At 47.7% G+C, this 20,441-nt stretch overlaps 1 protein-coding gene across 1 annotated transcript; it reads right to left on the bottom strand.

Moving 5' to 3' along the window:
* Positions 1 to 11,336: 11,336 nt before the first annotated feature.
* On the bottom strand, positions 11,337 to 12,284 carry LOC132009742 (olfactory receptor 1361-like). Its single transcript, XM_059387773.1, has one exon. It carries the CDS (start codon positions 12,282 to 12,284, stop codon positions 11,337 to 11,339), a length of 948 nt encoding a protein of 315 aa, XP_059243756.1.
* Between the last annotated feature and the right edge of the window lie 8,157 nt (positions 12,285 to 20,441).

The raw sequence follows: 20,441 nt of genomic DNA, 5'->3' as shown, positions 1-20,441 counted from the left end.
TGTCTGTCTCTCTCCATCTCTCTGACCCTGTCTCTGTGTCTCTCCACCTTTCCATGTGTTAATTTCCCCGTCTCCCCGTCTCTTTTGGTCTTGTTCTCTTGGACTCTCTCTGTATCTCTTTGTCTGTCTGTCTGTCTCTCTGTCTATCCTTTCAGGTTCCCCCTGTCCTTCTTTCTATCTGTGTCCTCCTGTCTGTCTCTCTGTCCTCTTCCCTGCCCCTGCAGGCAGGCACCACCAGGGTGAGATTGACCTGGATCACCTCTTGGAAATCCTTGGAGCCCAAGACAGGCCCAGACCAGGCCCTGATGCCATCCTGAGATGGCACGCCCTCCCGTCCCCGCTCCGTGCCTCTCTGTGGCTCCCCAACACCACTAGAACAGGAGGTAGCCTTAGCTCAGCTTGTCACTCAGACTCCTGTCCGTTGCTCCCTCCTCAACTCTCCCCAGCGGTGTTTCCCAGGCTGGGCTGTGCTTTCCCCACCTCCAGGCCTTTGCAGGTAGGGTACCCCCCAGCTGCCCCATTACGCTGCCCCTCTGTCCTCCAGCAATCTGCCTTCAGAAAGGTGTAGTCGCTCATTCTTTTGTGTGATGAACACAGAGAGCTTTCCCGTGCTGAGCCCCCGCGGCCCATGCTCAGAACATGGCATGTCCTACCATTACCGTTATTTGGTTATCGGGTTAGAACTATGAGCTGCTTTGGGGCAGGCCTGTGCATCAGTCATGTCTGTGGCCCCTGAGTACCTGGCCTCCAGAAGATCAGAGAACCCTTGTTAATTAAAGTGAACAATTGCCCCTATACATTCACACGCTCTCTCGCACACATTCACACACACCCCCCCCCCAACGCCCCTCGCTCTTCTCCAGCTAGGAAACTAGTCATCTTTTAAAGTTCAGATCAGAAGGCTCCTCCTCCAGAAAGCCCTCCTGGACTCCTAGACAGCTGGACCCTTAGCCCCAACATCAAAGCTTCTATGTGGGATGAAGTAGGAGTAAGGCTTCCATGTTTCCTGCCCAAGACCACAGAAGGACTGGGATAAAGAGGGATGGGTCGGTGGCCAGCACCACTGGGGAGCATGGGTGTCTGGCCCAGATAAAGAGTCCCTGCTTCTTTCTGCCCCCCAAACCAGCTTCCTTTTCTTTGTCACATTGAGAATTCCTGTCCCTCCCCCATCAGCATGGGGGCCCAAACAGTAGCAAGGAGAACATTCTGGAACTTTTCTCATTCTCCAACAACATTGGCTTGTCCCCACATTCAGGAATCCAGGGAGCTTGGCCCAGATCCCTCCCCAACTCTGTCTCCATCTCTCTCCCTTATCCCACCCCTCCCCACGTCCTGGCTGTGCAGATCCGGTTTCCTCCTAGGATACAAGCAGACCGTCATGCTTGCATCTTGAAGAGTGTCCGTGATGACTGAAAGACTGGGGACAGATAATGAAGTGCTGTGCCCAGTGCCATCCTGAGCACTCCACTCAGAGCATCTCATTTCAGCCTCCCTGAACCTTAAGACCTAGAAGAACGGGTTTATTCCCATTTATAGAGGAGGAAGCTGAGGCCCAGAGTCACTCACCCGGGTCACCCAGCTTGTGAATGGCAGAACTGGAACCTCACCCAGCTGCCCCTAGACAGAGCTGGAGAGACGTCCTAAGACACCCTGCCATGTCTTTCTGCCCTTCTTCTCCCATCCTCTGACTGTCTCAGACGGGGTCATCAGAGGTCATCTCCCTCCCCACATCCTCCCCTCCCCCTGCCTCCTGGGAGTCCCTCGAACCAGCCTTACCGCAGGTGTTGTGGCTAATTCCAGGCCTGACACCACCAGGTCAGGAAAAGGATCCCTCCCTCAGGAGCTGTCAGCTAGCTCGGTGGCCTTGTAGGGTAGACCCTTGTCTCTGGAATGTCCTCTTGCTCAAGGAGCTCCCAGAGGTGGAATCTGATGCTGGGAAGGGGAGAAAGAGGCTAGAAATGGTGTTAGAGCCCAGCTGTGCTCCCTGCCCTGTAGCCTCGGGAGCCAAATTATCCTTACAAACGATGCCCTCTCTGTGTGTCTGCCCCCAGAGACACCCAAGGAGGGCTGGCCAGGGCTAAAAGGGTCATCCAGGGCTCCTGGAGTCCCTGGCCCAGCTGTCCAGGCTGTGGGGCATGAGGGGGGTGGAAGCTGCCATTTATAGCTCAGAAGGAGTGAACTCCCCTCCCGACAGTGGGATCAGAGGATGGTGGTGAGCGTAGTGACCGCTGCCATTGTGGCCACCTCACACCCATGAGACTTGGGGTCATTTATTGAGCATCTACTACATGCCAGGCACCATATGGGCTTAGGAAGACATGATGATGGACCTGACTCAGCCCAGGGAGTAAAATGACCAATAGCTGCGAACAGTTACGGCATTCATTATAATAATAGGGCGGACTGCTGTCTTAGGTTGGGCTCCCCCAGAAGGAGATGCTGAGGCAAGAATTCAAAGGCAAGTAATTTAATTGGGAGGCAACCCAAGGAGACATGGGTAGAGGGTGGGAAAGTGAGACAGAGAAGGAAAAGAGGTCAGTAAAGGAAGGCTGCCATACTGAAGCCGGTCACCTCTTTGCACAACTGGGGCATAGTCCCGCCCAGCACCTCTGGGGGTACAGCGGAGGACACACTCCTCATAGTTGTAGGGACTGAGGGGCAGGGAAGCTGGGGTATTTATCCACCAGTCCCCGTCCTCCTTGGTTGAAGGCTGATTGTGTCGGGGAGTGGGTGCCCTTGCCAGGGGCACCCTTCCCACCCCACCCCCATGTAGGTTTAAGAAGAAGGAAGCCCTTCATGCCAGAGGAGCAGTGGGAGCCAAGGGCCCCTGGGTAGGCAGTGAGCATTTCCGATAAAATGTTAATGGAGTATACAATACAGGGATTTCCTGATTGGAAAGTGGAAGTCAGGAAAGCCTTCCCGGAGGAGGTGGCAATTGAAGTGAGGTCCGAAGGAGGACTGAGAGGTGAGGGAGTAGAAACAGGTGTTGCATATATAAAGTCCACAGGTGAGAGGGTCTGAGAGGGGGGTGAATGTGCCTTGATGGTGAGGAGACAGGTGAGGAGCGTGGTAGGTGGGAGATGAGCCAGCAAGGGTCAGGTGACAGAGGAGAGTATCAGGGGGCCCCTGATTTGTCTTCTGGAGGTTGAGGCATGCGGAGAAACTGCAGGGGCCAGAATGAACCTAGTATTGGTTGAAAAGAGCAAAGATCTCATCTTGCACTCTATGGAATCTTGCTTGTTGAATAATAACATGACAACTGTGATAATCAAAGTGGCACTGGCTAAGGATGACCCAGAGTGTATGCTGGGTGGGTCACATGCAGGGTGTGTGTGTGTGTGTGTAGTATTTGTGTGAGGAGAGAGTCATTGATCCTTTACCCAGATCCTTGTATAGTGACCTTGGAGACCCCCCACAAGGAAGCTGCTCACCACGGTCACACAGCGGGCACATGGCAAAGCCAGGATTTGAACCCAAGTCTGTCTGATTCCCTGAGTCCTGAAACCACTACCACTCCAGCCCTGCTGCCCTGTTTACTAAGTCAGTAGGGGGAGGAGGGACCAAAGAGCCCTGTGTCCTCCCAGAAATCTCTGAGACAGAGAACTGTGTGGGTTAGAGAGCTTGCCCACAAATGCCGAAAAACAGGCATGACCACAAGCTCTGTGGCATTGTCATGCTAATTAATAATAATTATAGTTAACACCGACATGGCTCTCAATCTGCTCACACTCTTCTAAGTGCCTTGCATATATAAGCTCATATATTAATTTTCACATAACCCTATGAGATAGGGGCTATTACCATTTCCATTAAATAGAGGAGAAATTGGAGCACAGGGAGGTCAAATACTTGCTCAAGGTCACCCAGCTAAAAAGTAACAGAACCCAGAACTGTCTGGCTTTAGAGTGTATTCATTGAACCACTGCACTGTATCCTGAGCAGCCTTCCGTGCTTGACCTCCAACCCAAATTATCCTTACAAACGATGGCCACCCCCTATTGGGTCTCAATGCTACTGCTATTCAGAGACAACTTTCTGCGACTTTGGCATTTCTATACAACTCACAAGCAGTGGCGTGGGGAGTGTTTTATTCTGGCTATCTTTTCAAGGATGTTTGTATAGCAAACAGCTGTGGGAGACAGAGTTTCTTCCTGCAGAGCAGAGGGCAGGCTTATTTGCTGTCCATATAATAAAGATAATGCCTCCCTCTGAGATAAGGGTAGAACAGGTTTGTTCGTAATCTACTTCTCAGCTTGGAATTCCTCGGCCGTAGTACAAACACGGTTTGCCTCCATTGCCTATCTGCGTCCACCTGTATGGTCTCTGTGGGACTTAGGAGGAACTGGCACAAACAGGAAGTTTATGCTGCTGGCACCACAAGTAATAAAGTCTTTTGTCTCTGGCCCTGGAGTCTCGTGTCTTCTGCCGGCATCCATAGTGATGGTAGGTTAAATTGTCAGCTAGTAAGTAGGGTGAAATCTCAGACCCTTCATAGTTCTTGATACCTCGTTGCTCTCTCTGATGCCGCTTGTCGCCAAGGTGTCTCTTATGGAATGCTGGAATACCCTGTTGAGGTCTCACCTCTGCTGCTGCCTTTCTGAGCTGGTGCAGAGTGAGGTGAGAATGAGTTAAAAAGCATGCCGTCTTTTTAAGGCTTATTTCTCATCCTCGGCCTTGTTGACATCTGGGGCCAGATCATTCTTCATGCCACAGGACTGTCTGTACAGTGGATGTAGAATCACATCCCTGGCCTCTACCTATTTGATGTCATTAGCACCCCAGCCCCAGTCATGACAATTCAAAAGTGTTCCCATACATTGCCAAATGTCCCCTGGGGGGGGGGGCAGTCTAAATTGTCCTTCTTGTTGAGAACCGCTCCTTCTAGGAAGGACCAACATCTTGGGCATCCAACAAAGCTGCCTTCTTTGACTTAGGAAGTCTGGGGTTTTTGGGTTGTTTTGTTTTGTTTTGTTTTTGGAGGAATCCTTCTATACTCCTACATTATATGGAAATGATTCCTGAAATAACCTTAGTTTGGACATTGGCTTATCAGAATTCCTGAGACTTTGAACAAATGGATTAATGATAAAAAGTAACAATAGCTTTGTGGACCCATGTTCATAGCAACACCGTTCGCAATAACCAACAGCTGGAAGCAACCTGAGTATCCATTGACAGTTGAATGGATAAACAAGCATGGCATAGCTATACAATAGCTTATTCAATCTTCAAAAGGAAGAGAATTCGCACACTACTACATGGATGAATCTTGAAAACGTCATGCAGAGTGAAAGAAGCCAGTCACGAAAGCATAAATACTGTTTGACCCCACTTATAGGAGGTCTCCCTAGAAGAGCTGGATTCATACAGACAGGAAGTAGGATGGCGGGTGTCAGCAGCCGGGGGAGGGAATGGGGGGGTGTCAGCATTTATCAGGGACAGAGTCTCAGTTTTGCAAAATGAACAAGTTCTGGTGATGGCTGGTGGTGATGTAAATGTAAACCATGTAAATGTGCTTAATGTCACTGAACTGAACACTAAAACATGGTGAAGATGGTAAATTTCATGTTTTGTACATTTTACTACAATTTGAAAGTAACAACAACAACAACATCTCTTCAGTTCTTACTTTGTGCCAGACACCGAGTGTTTTAGATGCACTATCTCAGGGTTTACAAACTTCAGTCATTCCTACATCACCTCTACCATTTTTGTGCATGTTTTACTTTTGAATTCCCCAAAAGTAGACCCCCCAAATAAGGATTTGTGGGAGATGGTCCTAGAAGTCTGGTGAGAGAATGAGGAAAGGAGACAAGGAGGGAAAGTTCATTCGTGAGTAGGCTGCTGCTACAGGCAACTGGGTGTTGGTTCCTCTTGGGGTCTTCTCAGCAACTTCTGACTTCCCACTCCACAGACGGTTTAGAGTCATCTAGGGGAAGGTCAAGAAGCGAGGGGCAATTGCCTACCAACTGCTGACCATCACTGGTTGATGGTTCCCCTCTAGGCATTAATGTCCTGATGCTTCTGGTCTGTCCCATGCGGGCCATGAACATTCCATGTTGGAAACTGTAGGCATGTAATGGGAACCATCTGCAGGTGAACTACTGGTGGGTTGAATACAGGGAAGGAGCCATCAACAGTCTGCTAAGGCCATGTCTGTGTACCATAGATACTACCATTTGCTTCAATTTTTAAAGTAAGTCTATCATTTAAAGAGTTTCAGGTAGGTTAGTATGGTCCATGTGAGCCAAAAAATGCAGAAGGTGATAGTGCAGCCCATCATTTTCAGGTATTTGTGAAAGAGATCTTAGATTCAGGAATGCCTTTATAAGCCAGTGAATATGCAGAGGGCTGTATCATCAGTTTTGATGGGTATAGGGACCTCGTATTAGACGGTACAAAGAGATTCTTTCTAAAGCAAAGTCAAGAGGACAACTGGATCGGATCATGCTAAAAGGAGATGGCATGGTTCTCTCCAAAAGAAATGATCAGAGGCACCTGGCTGGCTCAGTCAAAAGAGCATGTGATTCTCGATCTTGGGGTCATGAGTTCGAGCCCCACATTGGGTGTAGAGATGACAAATAAGTAAAACCTTAAAAAAAAAAAAAAGGAATAACCAATGAAGTGAGGAATTGTTGAGAAGACAATACAGTTTTTTTTTTTTTTTAAGGTGTCCTCTGTTGGGAATACAATCCAAGACATTTCTCCATATTGTTTTGATTACTCTTATGTTGTTAGCTATAGGATTGTTTTTATTAAAAAACAAAACAAAGCCTTAGGGACTCCTGGCTGGTCAGTCATTAAACGTCTGCCTTTCCACTCTAGGTCATGATCCCAGGGTCCTGGGACCCAGCCCCTTAACATGCCCCTACTCAGCGGAAAGCCTGCTTCTCCCTCTCCCACTCCCCTGGGGTCATGTTCCTTCTCTCACTATTTCTCTCTTTCATAAATAAGTAAAATCTTTAAAAACACACACACACACACATACACATCTCGATAACTTCTTTGGCCTCATTTTAGTGCAAACTTGAAGTATACTAATTTGTTGAAGAAGTAGGGAGCTACCGTGACAGTAGAGGGCGTTATCTCAGTGGCTGAGATGGTGAGTATTTCAGGCTAGAAAGCTGGGTATCCTCTTTAGGTCAAAGCCAAGGTGAAACTTAACTGTTGAGAACTTGGAAGATGGTTCAAGTGGTTAAGCAGCCCACATCCCTCGATAAAGTGATTAGAAGGAGCAAAAAAATCATTGTGAGTTGGTGGCTCCTTGCCAATTGGTGCAAAGTTTACAAGAAAATGTGGACTCAGGGGGAACAGTGTTGCCCTACAGAGATAGAAAGGTCCACAGCTGAGGGTCCCCAAGGGGCTGGGGAAGAGGTAGGGAGGGCATTGTCTTTTGTAGGGAAAGTGGCTGACCCTAAGCTTTTAACCACTGAAGCATCCATTTCGAAAGATGTCCATTTCTTTAAAAAAATGTATTTCAATCCAACTTTATTTACCAAAACAGGTGGTGGGCCAGATTTGGCCTGTAGACTGACAGAAGCTTGCTGATGCTTGTCCTAACTCAGCTGGTCGTGTTTGCTTGCTTGCTTGCTTTTAGTTTCGTGGGTACCGTATAATGATTCAACATCTGTATATGTTGTGAAAGACCACAGTGAGCCTAGTTAATATCTATCTATCTAGTTAATATCTACCAGCACAGAGAGGTATACTCTCCTTTTGCTGGTGAAGAGAATTTTTAAGATCTAGTCTCTCAGTAGCGTTCAAATATACAATACAGTTAAGTGTGGCCACCAAGCTGGACACTACACCCAATGATTTATTTATTTTTTAGCCGGAAGTTTGTACCTTCTGACCCCCTTCACCCACGTTCCTTATCACTCATCCTGAGCCCCTGGCAACCATCCACCAGTCCTCTGAATCTAGGATTTTTTTTCCTTTTTTACTTGTTTTGTTTTAGATTCCCCCTACAAGTGGGATCAAACAGCGTTTGTATTTCTCTGCCTGACTTATTTCGCTTAGCATAATGCCTACTGGCTTTCCATGTTGTGGCAAATGACAGGATTTCCTTCTTTTTCATGGCCAAGGAATTCATCCATCTTGACTAAACGTATTGCCATTGCATGACGGGGCTCCTAGCAGAACAACCAGATAAGGAATTAGTCTGCCCTTGCCATGAAGTTCCCCTTTTCAAAAGCTCAGATAATCTAGGCAACAGACCTCTTGACTGACCCCATGTTTCCCTTCCTACTCCCGAATTCCTGCTCTGATGCTTCATTTAAAAAAAATTTTTTAAGTTTGCTTTTTTTGGTAATCTCTGCACCCAGCAGGGGTCTCGAACTCACAACCCCAAGATCAAGAGTTGCATGCTTTCAAGGAGCCAATACAGAGTGATCCCCTGAAACCCTGCATACCTCACCCATGGACCCTCATAGCTGCAGAGCCTGAGGTCTGTGCTCCGTCTCCCTCCAGCCACAGACTTGGGCTGTGAACCTTCTAGGAATATCAGCAATAAATCTTATTTTTTTTCAAAGTTCCCTGATGGTTGTTGCCGAGGTGCGTCCTGCAGTCCTAAGAAGCACCAGGATGTCTGGTCCCATCACAATACTGACTTGGTCAGGAAATATCTGGGGGGACTCCCACAAATAGGTGAGGGCCTCAGGCCTGGCCAGCCAGAGCAGCCCTGTCGGTAGGCTGAGACGAGCGCACCATTCCACCCAAGACCTCTGTTTCAGATGACCTCAAGTATCAGCCGTTAATATGCTCAAGAGACCTGAGTAAATCAAGGAATGCAAAAATTCTCCCTGGGAAAGAACTTGGGCTGTGGCTCCTGACTCAAAGCAAATAGCCTCCCAAATGTTCTGCAGAATTCCTTTGAAATCGAGAGCCCAGTCTATGTCTGTCTGAGCCTCAAAACAGTAGCCATTTGCACTAATTTGCAACAGAGGAACCAATCTATGACAACTGCAGAGTGCCTAAGAAGGGCGTCTCCTTCTATGTTCACTTTACATGTGGCCACAGAGGGTGCATGGACAAGGCGGCAGGTGGCAAAACCAGAGACCACAGGGAACAACAGACAACGGGATCTCCCCCAGTGAGCCAAGGAGTTTGCACTTCACAAGCAGGGCATTCTTACATAAATCCTACCCCAGGAGGTTGGATCGTTAATCTGCAGTTGGTCTTCCTTTGCACAGTGGGCAAGGGAGGAGCCAGGTAAATGCACCTTTACTTTGCAAATTCTTGGGTCACGGGGAAACATCCCACCATGATGAAGGTGGCCGTATATCAGCCAGAGACTCTGAACGGAGCTGACTGCGTCAAGGAGCTGGGACTTCTGGCTGTCTTCAGGCAGGGGTGTTAGGTGGAATCTCTGGCAGAAGCATGCTTTCATGGAATTGGCGGCCAGAGGGACGGAAGGTGGACTGCTAGCTCTCCGCAAAAGTCTACCCTCTCCCACTTCTGTAGTAAGAGGCACAGCGAGCAGCACAGTGAGCCAGCTGCACCACGTTTCCTGGCCTCTCTTGCAGCTAGCTGTAGCCTGTGACAAGATGGGAGATCTACCTGGTACTTTGAGAGCAGGTGCTTGCCTCCCTGTGCTCTCTGAGTGTTTGTTTTTTTGTAGTAATATAGTAATAACAATTTCTGGGAAATGGGCCAGAAATAAGACATGGGGAACTTGGATCTCTGAATGATTTAAAGCAGAGTCACCCACTGACCTAGAACACTGACTGTCACATGCGAGAAAAATGAACTTTTACCTTATTCAAGTCATATTCCTTTTGAGTCCTTTTTCTTTTTTAAGCAAATGTTTTGGGTTGAATTATATTCCCTCCCCAAATTCCTATCTTAAGTCCTAATCCCTAGTATTTCTGAATTTGAGCTTATTTGGAAATGGGATTGTTGCAGATGTAACAGTTATGATGATGTCATACTGGAATTGGGTGGGCTCCTTCTAAAAAGGGGACATTTTGTTGAATCGCTATATTTTACACCTGAAACTAATATAATACTATGTTAATTATAATTCTTTTTAAAAAATGAATGAAAAATAGAAAGGGGACATTTGCACAAGGAGGAGGCCACATAGAGATGAAGCATGATCTGCAAGTTAAGGGACCCCAAAGATGGCCAGAAGAGCACCAGCTCCCACCAGCTAGGACAGAGGTTCAGACGGATTCTTCCTCACACACAGCCTCAGAAGGAACCCACCTGCCAATACCTTGGTTTTCCACTTCTGATCTTCAGAACCATGAGACAACAAACTCCTGTGTAAGTCACCTCCTTTATGGTATTATTTTTTTTAACAGAATCCCCAGGAATCTAATATAATACATAAGCTAGTCATCAGACTTAAACAGAAAATGGAGCAGAAGTGAGATGCTGACATCACAACATTGAAAACTTAGTTGTATGAGCTGAGTGGTCCGGTGGTAAAGACACAAATGTCACAGGCTAGAAAGCTGGAGACCCTCCTTATGGCAAAGACCAACATCTGACAATACCTTGACTGGTGATAACCTGGAAGGTGGATTGTTCGTTCACTGAGCCTGTGTGTCTAGAACTGAATGGAAAGAGCTATGACATCACTGTGAGTTGGCTGCTTCTCGCTACTTTGCAGCAAGGAATCACAAGAAAGAGATGATCCCAGACCAGAACTGGCCACTTTTCAAAGTCAGAAACATCAGAAGGTTAGAAGAGCTTCCTGTCCTTCAAAAGAGTATAAATAAGGACCTTGTTTCCTACCCAAGGCTATTGTTTCAGATGACCATTAACTGAGAGTGACCAAAATGTAGGTGGTTCAAGGAAGCAAATATTGCAAAATCAATAAACACAAGAACTCTGGCTAGAAATGCACATTAGATCTGGTGCCTCACAATGGAACATACTAGAAACAAGTAGACCATATGTCTACGTTAAGTTTTTGAAAAAACCGTGTTGTTACAGAAACAAAGAGTTCAGCTTGCAAAATCTTACCAGTTCTGAGCCTCTGTATTTGCAACTTTGTATTAGAGCAGGTAAACCTGAATGTTAACCAAGGTGGGGCCTGTATCCCGGTCTCTCTAGTTTCCCAAGCACTTCCTTTAACTGTGATGTGGTCTCCAGGCTGCAGTGGGAGTGCTACAAGGGCAGGGATTTTGTTTGTTCCCTCTTGGACCTTCAGCCCCTAAAACAGTGTCTACAGATAACAAATGTTCAAGAAGTTGTTGTTGGAAGAATGAAGTAATACACAGAGAACCACGGAGAATGATATGAAGGAAACATCTAACTTTGGGACCATGCAAGAAAATTTCGTACAGATGGGCACTGGATTTGGGTCGTCAAACATCCCAGTGCTATGGTCACTGAAGAAAAACTGGCTTCCTATTGATGAGGGCCCCCAAGGCCCCCTTCATGTCACTGTTGCGTAGACTGTAGATGAAGGGGTTCAGCATGGGAGTGACCACAGTGTACATCACCGCAGCGGCTGTGTCCTTCTGGGCCGTGTGGGAGGACGTGGGGCTGAAATAAACCCCAATGAGTGTCCCGTAGAACAGGGACACCACAGACAGATGAGAGCCACAGGTGGAGAAAGCCTTCTGCTTGCCTCTCGTGGAGGGGATCCTCAACACCGTGGCAAAGATGCGTGTGTAGGAGACCAAGATGCCCACAAAAGGAGTCATAATGGGTAAGGCACCCACGGTGTACACCATCACATTATTGAGAAAGGTGTCAGAGCAGGCCAGCTTCAGCAGAGGACTGAGGTCACAGAAGAAATGGGGCACCCTGTTGTGGGTGCAGAATGAGAGGCGAGTCAGTAACACTGTGTGGGTCAGAGCATTGCCGAAGGCTGCAGTCCAGGATGCAGCCACCAGGAGGCCACAGAGCTGTGGTGTTACAGACCTGGCATAGTGGAGAGGGTGACAGATGGCCACATAGCGGTCATAGGCCATGGCGGTCAGCAGGAAGCTATCGATGCCAGCAAACCAGATGAAGAAGAACATCTGGGTCAGGCAGCCTGCATAAGCGATCCCTTTGTGCCCTGACACGTGGTTGGCCAGCATCTTGGGGATGGTGGTGGAGGTGAAGCAGATGTCCACAAAGGCCAAGTTAGCCAGGAAGAAGTACATGGGGGTGTGGAGTCGGGGGTCAGTGGCGATAGCCAGGATGATGAGCAGGTTCCCCAGTCCCGTGACCAGGTACATAGTCAGGAAGAGTATGAACAGCAGCTGCTGTTGCTCGGGGTTCTCTGAGAGCCCCAGGAGCAGGAACTCAGAGACAGGGGTGACATTTGCCCCTTGCATGGCCATCCTGGATCAATCAGAAAGGAAACCTGAGAGTTGTCCAGGGTCCTGATCACGGCCAACCCTTCCACTGCACCCTGATCTCATCCCCTCTCCTTAGTTCAGACGTTCGTGGATTCTTCCCACTCTTTCCTGTAACAGGACCCCATCCACCCACCTGTTTGCTGCAGCCTTTCAATCAGTGACACACCATTCATTCCCCACAACCCACCGGCAGGATCGGTGCACAGCAGCCAAGCATGCAGACCATTTCTCACCTGCAACCCCTACACCTCGCTGCCCCAGGTGGTCAACTTGTTACAGTATTGAGCTCAGCTGGCACATGGGGTAAGATGGAAATGTGAGCATTAACACCCCCAGGAGTGAGTTACAGCTGGCAGAGGACCTGTCCTTGTTGGGTGGCTCCCCTTGCCTTCATCAATTCTGAAAGAGGCAGTTCTGAGGTGTGTTCTCTTGGGGAGCCCTAGAAGGATGCCCCCCTCATGTGCCCCAAGTGCACATCTGTTCTCCCATGCCTCTCTTCTCCAAATGCTCATTAGATCTCCCGGGATTACTTCTTAAACATACAATTTGCCCTTGAGTGAGAACCTGCTTGGGGGAGAATCCAAAGTAAGACTCAAGGATTCTGGAATTTCTTCCACCTTTGAGAGAAACCCTTCTTTGTCCCCAATAGCCCTCCAGCTTCTGCCCCCTTTCTCTGCTTCCCTGAAATGAGCGCTCCTCAAAAATATTGCCTGTTCTTGCATGTATAGAACAGCCATGACCTCCTGCTGCCACTCCAAGGCTAGTATGCAGCCAGTATGTGCCAGAACATTTGTCCGTTGCTACAATCTGGAAATATTTGGCTAGAAGATACCCTCATGGTAATTCCAAAGAAAAGTAAAATTAATTAATACAAATTATAAGGTAAGCTCAAGATTTCGATTTCCCTGTTGTTGGAGGTTGCAATGAGCTTTGATGCACCGGCAGCATCTGAGAAGTGTTTGCAAAACTTTTTTGTCAATTTGGCTTTTGTCAGGGTGAACGGTGTGGTCACGTGTTTATGATCTGCACTATGGAAGAGGGACTAGTCTCTCAGTATCCTCAAATCTGAGGTTGACTCTGGATTTAGATAGTTAAGATTTACTTTGCTGTTTACTGTTTGTGCGTTCTAATTTTTGCGTAAGTGTGCAGTGTTTGAATAGTGATCAATTCAAGTTTATAATAAGACATTAAGGGAAAGTATCCAGAACGAAGAGGCAACAGAGCTTGGTTAAACTTTCCAAGGTTCCTATTAAATATCATGAAGAGTACTCTGCTGGATTTGTGGGAGAATAGAGGAGGAATGTTATTCACAGTGATCTGTTTCCCAGCTACATCCGATGCTAGCAGAAGTCAGAACAACCTGAATGGTTGTGCTTCTGCGTAAGACTCACTGTAAAATAGGACAACTAATTTATATTTTTTGCACACTACTATTTAACACTGAAAGTATGGGTGGTTTGTAGTAACAGGTGAAGGAAATATTGGATCCAAATACTGCTCAAAAGCTGTTCACTGAGATTGGAAATGCTGACACCTGATTTCAGTTGCCATCATAGTTAGTTCATTTGGGGCTCAAACAAAGAAAATTTGTAATACTCAAGGACAAAAGATGAAATTAATGTCATTATTAAGTGTCACACTAAAAATCAATGGAATGATAAAAAGTTCCTGGAAAAAATTGTTTTATTTCCAAATATGTTGGTAAAGCAGACAGAAAGCATTTAGAAAGCAATATGTCTTTTAAAATACTCTGATGTATTGTTAAAAGTCATAGAGACTTTTCAGATCTGATATAATTAATAAAACATCAAAACCATTATATCGATATTGGCATGACAATTGCCATTCAGACTGATGGATTTGCTTGTGGCAAAACCCATTCCCTAAAAAGAGAAAATAGTTTGGTGTAGAATTACTCAAATAAGGAAAACCTCAATCATGATCCATGTCACTAAAGTTGTTTCCGTAATTAATTTTAGAAGCGTAACTTTCCGGAATTAATTTTAGAAGCATAACTCACAGACATAATGTAAGTCCAGAGTTTTGTGCAAATCGTGCAGACTTTTTTGGATGTTAATTTGGTATCATTGAAGCCTCTTTCTTCAGCTTTTGCTGGATGATTCAAAAAAGATAACAACAAAAATGGAGGACTTTAAATATGCTTCTTAAAATGTTACATATGCTGCCATGCATCCAGTAAACACAGAGAGAATAATTCAATGTGTGTGAAGAGCTGGGGATTGAAAAAGAGAGAATTGGAAGTGTATTTGAATGCGAATGGAAAAAACTGAGGAGCTAAGACTGCAAAGAACAGCCTGGAAATCTTGTCAGGTCCTGTAAATTCTTCTCAGTAATAATTGTGGGAAAGGAGTCAGCACTTAAAAACTAAAGGTGTGTATTTTTTGGTTGTCTTTAGATTTTAAGAGTTGGCATTAATAAATACAATTCTAGGGGCACGTGGGTGGCTCAGTCAGTTGAGCGTCTGACCTTGGCTCAGGTCATGATCTTGGGTCCTTGGATCAAACCCCTGTTGGGCTCCCTGCTCAGTGGGGAGCCTGTTTCTCCCTCTCTCTCTGCACTTCTCCCCCTACGCATGCTCAATCTCTCTCTCTCAAATAAATAAATTAAATTAATGCAATTCTAATAGGGACATCAACACCCTATCTAGTTTTACGAGAAAGGAATAGTTGGGTTATTAAAGTTGATGATAATTTGATATATAAAAAGAACTGAACACACGAAAATAAGTGAAAAAAACTCCCACTGAGACAGAAGTGTGAGATATTACAGGAATGAAGAAACATGGGATGCTACCTGAAATCCAACAAAATAAGTATCAATCCCCAGGTGCGGGGGCCGGGAGATTATTTGGGGGTCCAGGACTAAATCTCATGAAAATGAAACCGTTATTTGATGACAAGAGTAAAAATTGATCAGAGTCTATCTGTGAAGCTCTGTGGGACAAATATTAATAAAATCAAGCTCTTCAAATAAATAGGACAATTAAATCATTGCTAGAGCTTCAATGGGTGGAGAGATGTCAAATATATAATATTCTCAGATGGGACTAGGAGAACTAGGACTTTGCATTCAGTAAAATTGTTTGTTTAAAAAAAAACAGTTTGCTCAGTAGAAGGCAAGAGAGAACTTTAGCACCTCAAACAACAGTATTGATGTTAAGAGAAAATCTTGATTTTTTTGAAGTTGCATGTGACCTAAGGGCCATCACCTTGAGCTAACGCTCTCTCCATCTTTTCCTCCTCATCTCTGATCTCACCTCCTACTCTCCATTGCACTCATTCTGGTGTCATTGACAGTCCCTGAACAAGCCAGGCATGCTCCAGCCTCGGGGCCTTTGCACTGTGTTCCCTCCGCTTAGAACATTCTTCATTCTTCTTCCCAGATAGCCACACGGCTCCGTTTTCCACTTCCAGCCCCTAAAATAACATCTTCATGAAGCAGACAAAAGGAAATGTTTATAGAAGTCAACTAGATCCTGTCCTTCACAGAGCACCCTTCTCTCCATTATATGTAGAGGACAACTCCAAATCCTGGTGCCGCCACTATGGAAAACAATATGGAGAGTTCTCAAAAAATGAAAAAGGAAGTGAAAGCAGAATGTCTGAGAGCTATCTGCAACCCTACATTCCTCGCTGCATTATTCACGGCAGCTGAGTTCTGGAAACAACCCAAGTATCTGTCAGTGGATGAAGGATCAAGAAAATGTGGCATATACATGATTGGAATATCATTCCGCCATGGAGAAGAAGGAAATCCTGCCATTGGAGGTAACACAGAAAGGTCTTGAGGGTCTTGTGCTAAGTAAGGTAAGCCAGATGGAAAAAGACAAACACAGCTTGGTAATCACTTACGTGCGGAATCTCAAACCAAGCAAAACACAAATCTTATAAAGTCTAGCCCCTGCTGACCTCCCCAGTTTCTACTCTTGTCATGGTTCCCCAGCCACAAGGATGGGTCCAAGCTTGGCCCTTCCTCAAGGACTTCCTCTTTTCTCTGCCTCGAGCTTCAGGAGCCCTTTCCAGATTCAAGACCCACCACAGATCCTTCCTCCTCCTCCGAAGCTCAACCCACGGTGGCTGCTGTTTCCTCAGGACTGTGTTCTCTGAAACTGAGGAAGATCTTCCTCCCTGGGACCTTATGCCTGCTGCTTCGTCTCTCTCCTCCCCTGCCCAGGAAGTCAACGTTGTGCCCTGTTGCACGTGGTAGTGGAGTCGTGCACCACTGACGGAGCATCTTAAGTCTGCATTCCCCAAGCTGTGGATGAGAATTCTGAGATGATGGCAAACACAGGGACCCCTCCTAACCCTGCAATTCCATCACAGAGGAATTCTCTAGAAGGTGCATAGTGAGACTTGTTCAGGGAGGTTTGGAACGATTAGTGCTTATCCACAGTAGAGGTGCATACATCCTTTGGGACACTTTTAACCGGTGGACATTTATATAGTCAGAGGAATGAAGGAATCGTGGAACTGCTCTCACTAGTCCGGAGAAATCTCGAAGCAGGGACAGAAGAAAACCACAGAAGGATGTGGGTAGAATTACATTGCTCATGTGAAATTTAAAGCCAGGTCACACGATTCTGTGGATCGCTTGTGGATACATCTCGGAGAGGAAAGTTGCAAATGTGCATGGAATTGACCCACATTAGTTGTAGGATGTCCTTACCTCAGGACCAGGGGGAGGAAGGGGGGAGGGAGGGGTGTGACACAGGCATATGGGAGTCGAGGAACGGAGGGGGAATGTACAGAGATGTTTACTTCCTAATCTGAACGATGAATACAAGCCAGACTCCAGCGTGAAGTATGATCTATGCTTTTTTTTTTTTTAAAAAAGCACATTTATTTATTTGAGAGAGTGTGCAAAGGGAGAGAGATCCTGAGTGCGGGAGGGGCAGAAGCAAATCTGCACTGAAGAAGGAGCCTAACACGGGGCTCAATTCCAGGACCTGAGATCAAGACCTGAGCGGAAGCAAATGCTTAACCAACTGAGCCACCCAGATAACCCAATATATGTTCTTTGAAACAACTGCAATATCACACACACGCACACACGCACAGACATCCCCGCATATCCTTAAGGAACTCAGAGGAGGCCGAGGCCAGGGTGGGTGGGTAAGCGAATGGTGGATTCCACCTCATTCTCTACCAAGGTCACTGTGTCCCCTGGGGTCCCACCCCGAGGTTCCAGGCACCCCACCTTTGCTGAACTTACCCTGGGTCCCACAGAACCCGTGTCAAGCCCAGCTCAGCGTCTACCCCAATCCCATTCTTCCTCTGTGCCCAGGCTGAGTGCTGGCCCCACTGACCACCCAGGAACCTGGGCCAGAGATGCGGGCGGCAGCCTGGTCTCCTTCCGCCCCCTGAGGAATCCTGATGCTTCTACATGACCTTCCTCTTCTTCCTCTCCTCCCAGTGCCCCACTGAGTTCTCGTCTTGTCACACTTCACCATCAACACTGCCCCTTCTCTGGGCTCTTTGGGGACGGGCTTCTCCTTCTGACTGAACCTCCATAATGGCCACCGCCACGCTGAAATGACCTCTCCCTTGCTGAGAAGCCTGCGCTGGCTCCACATGGCCCTGCTGCTAACAGCGAACATTTCTTCCACACCTCCCGTGCACCTGACACCACCGCAAGGAGTTTGACTTTGTCTTACTTAACCTGACCTACTGAAGCCTCACTTAACAAGGCTTTGTCTTACTTAACCCTCTAAGAGGGCACTCGGACCTCCCTTTCTAGGATGAAGCAGCTTGGGGAGGTCAACCAGCTACCCACCTCCCAGTCTCCCTTGTTCCAAAGCTTCTCAGTCTCTCCACTGAGGACCCAGAGCTCGACCCTCTGAGCAGGACTCACACTCGCTGGACACTTCCCGTTTTGTCCTGTTTTCGTTGTACAGACAGGTGACTTGAGCCCAGAGAGGCAGAGTCACTTCCCGGAGGTCACCCAGCAAGCCTGGCTGGAGACTCCACAGCCCCCGCCTGCCGTTGACTTGCCCTGTCTGCCTCCGTCTCCCCCACTCACCTGTGGAACGTGTCCCGTCCGCTGCCAGGACGCCTGGTCAAAGGCGAGCCAGCTTCTGCTGAGAGAGCGCTGTGGGCCACCTGTGATGTAGAGGCAAGTCTTGGGCCTCACAGGAGGGAGCTGGAGGGCCTGATGGAGCCAAATGTAGCCCTCCATCCCACTCCTCAGGCCCAGCCCCTCGTGTCTTGTTAAGCACCTGCTAATTGCTCGCCCCACACTCTGTCCCTGCTGGCCTGCCTCTTTGGGGAGGAGGGAGACCTCAGCATGCCCTGCATTCTTCCCTCCACTGCTGAGCTGGTGGGGGAGGGCACGGGCTCTGGGCCTCTGGGGGTGGGGGGGGAACCTTTGCCAGGGGAGGGGGTGGTGGCTCATGCCCAGCAGATTCCCACAGCTCTGCTGGAGCTGCCTCACTGCTGGGCCAGGTCCCTGGCTTCCCACCGCTGGAGCCGTGGCCTACTGACCTTTATTTCTTCATTAAGGTGAAATTCACGCGACCCAGGATTAACTATCTGGAAGTGAACGCTCCTGTGGCATGCAGCACAGTCGTGATTTTGTGCAACAGCCACCTCTGTCTAGTTCCAGGACATTTGAATCCCCCCATCCAGACGGACTTCGTGTCCCCCTGAGCAAGCAGTCACTCCCAGCCCCCTCCACGGCCCCTCCTGGAGTCTCCAGCCAGGCTTGCTGGGTGACCTCCGGGAAGTGACTCTGCCTCTCTGGGCTCAAGTCACCTGTCTGTACAATGAAAACAAGACACAACGGGAAGTGTTCAGCGAGTATGAGTTCTGCTCAGAGGGTCGACCTCTGGGGCAACCACCAGGCTGCTTTCTGGCTCTGTGGGTTACTCATTCTGGACATCTCACAGACCCGGGATCCTACACTGTGGGGCCTTTTGTGCCGGGCTTCTCCCTTAGCGCGGTATTTTCACCGCACACCCTCGGTAGAGCCTGAGTGAGAGCTTCCTTCCTTCCTATGGCCCAGTAGTGCTCCACCAACAGACAGTCCTCGAATGTTAAGGGAGTGCCATTCCATTGCAAGAACGAACCACGCTTTGTGTATCCAGTCACCACGGTCGTTCGGGGGATTGCGACCTCTGGGCTGTTGGCCAGAGTGCTGCCGTGAACGTCTGTGCACTGGCATCTCCTCGCTCCCTGTTGTTACTCGGTGGGGAATGTCCCGATGTGCAGATCGGCTGAGCCATCCAGTAGGTCTAGGTTTAACCTTCTGAGGAACCGCCAAACCGTTTTCCACAGAGGCTCCCCCATTTTGTGCCTGGCAGGGCACAAGGTCTCGATCTCCCCACATCTCACCAAGCCTCGTCCGTCCTTCTTAGGAGCGGCGTGAAGCCTTACCTCCTCATGGTCTGACTTGCATCTCCTCTCATGAGGAATCAAGTTGAACATCTGTTCATGCTCTGAATACCTTTGAGCTTCCACATCTACTGGTAAAACATATTTGGGCACACACTCCCGCTATAGGAGCATTTCTTTAAAAACTAAGTATTGCACCACCATGGAATGCTATGAGCATTGTGAAACACTCCTCCCAAACTGAAGATAAAAAGGGAAGCTCTTGGGATGAAATAAACTCTTGGTTACTTCAAATAACCCTGACGGGAACCCTGACGATAGCTCATACTTAAGGTACCCTGGGCCAAGTTCATGGCTAAGGGTATGGAAAGAAACTCTTATTAGGAGGTATCCAGGTGGTTGAGCCTGTTGAGTGCCAGACGCTCGGTTTTTTCTGAGGTCCTGATCTCAGGGTCTTCGGAGGCAGGTCTGCACTGGGGTCCGTGGCTCAGTGGGGGGTCTGCTTCCAGAGTCTCTCCCTCTGCCCCTCCCCTAACTAGTGTCAGCTCTGTGTGTATGTGTGTGTGTGTGTGTCTCCCTCTCTCCAAAATAAATAAATAAAGCTTTTAGAAAAGAAAAAAAAAAAAAACACCCTTATCACGTGGGCTTTTTTTGACAATTGAAAAATGTTTGACTATTTCCAATCACAACTGATTTCTTTGTCATTGCCTTTCCCCTCACAATGGGGCTGACACAGAGTTCATTTTAGGGGCGGAAGTGACGCCAGCAGCATTCTCTGGTTGGCAGTGGG

Source organism: Mustela nigripes, chromosome 2, assembly GCF_022355385.1.
Source record: "Mustela nigripes isolate SB6536 chromosome 2, MUSNIG.SB6536, whole genome shotgun sequence".
Lineage (NCBI taxonomy): Eukaryota > Metazoa > Chordata > Mammalia > Carnivora > Mustelidae > Mustela > Mustela nigripes.
Note: the sequence above shows the minus strand (reverse complement) of the source record. Positions and strands in the feature narration are given on the sequence as shown.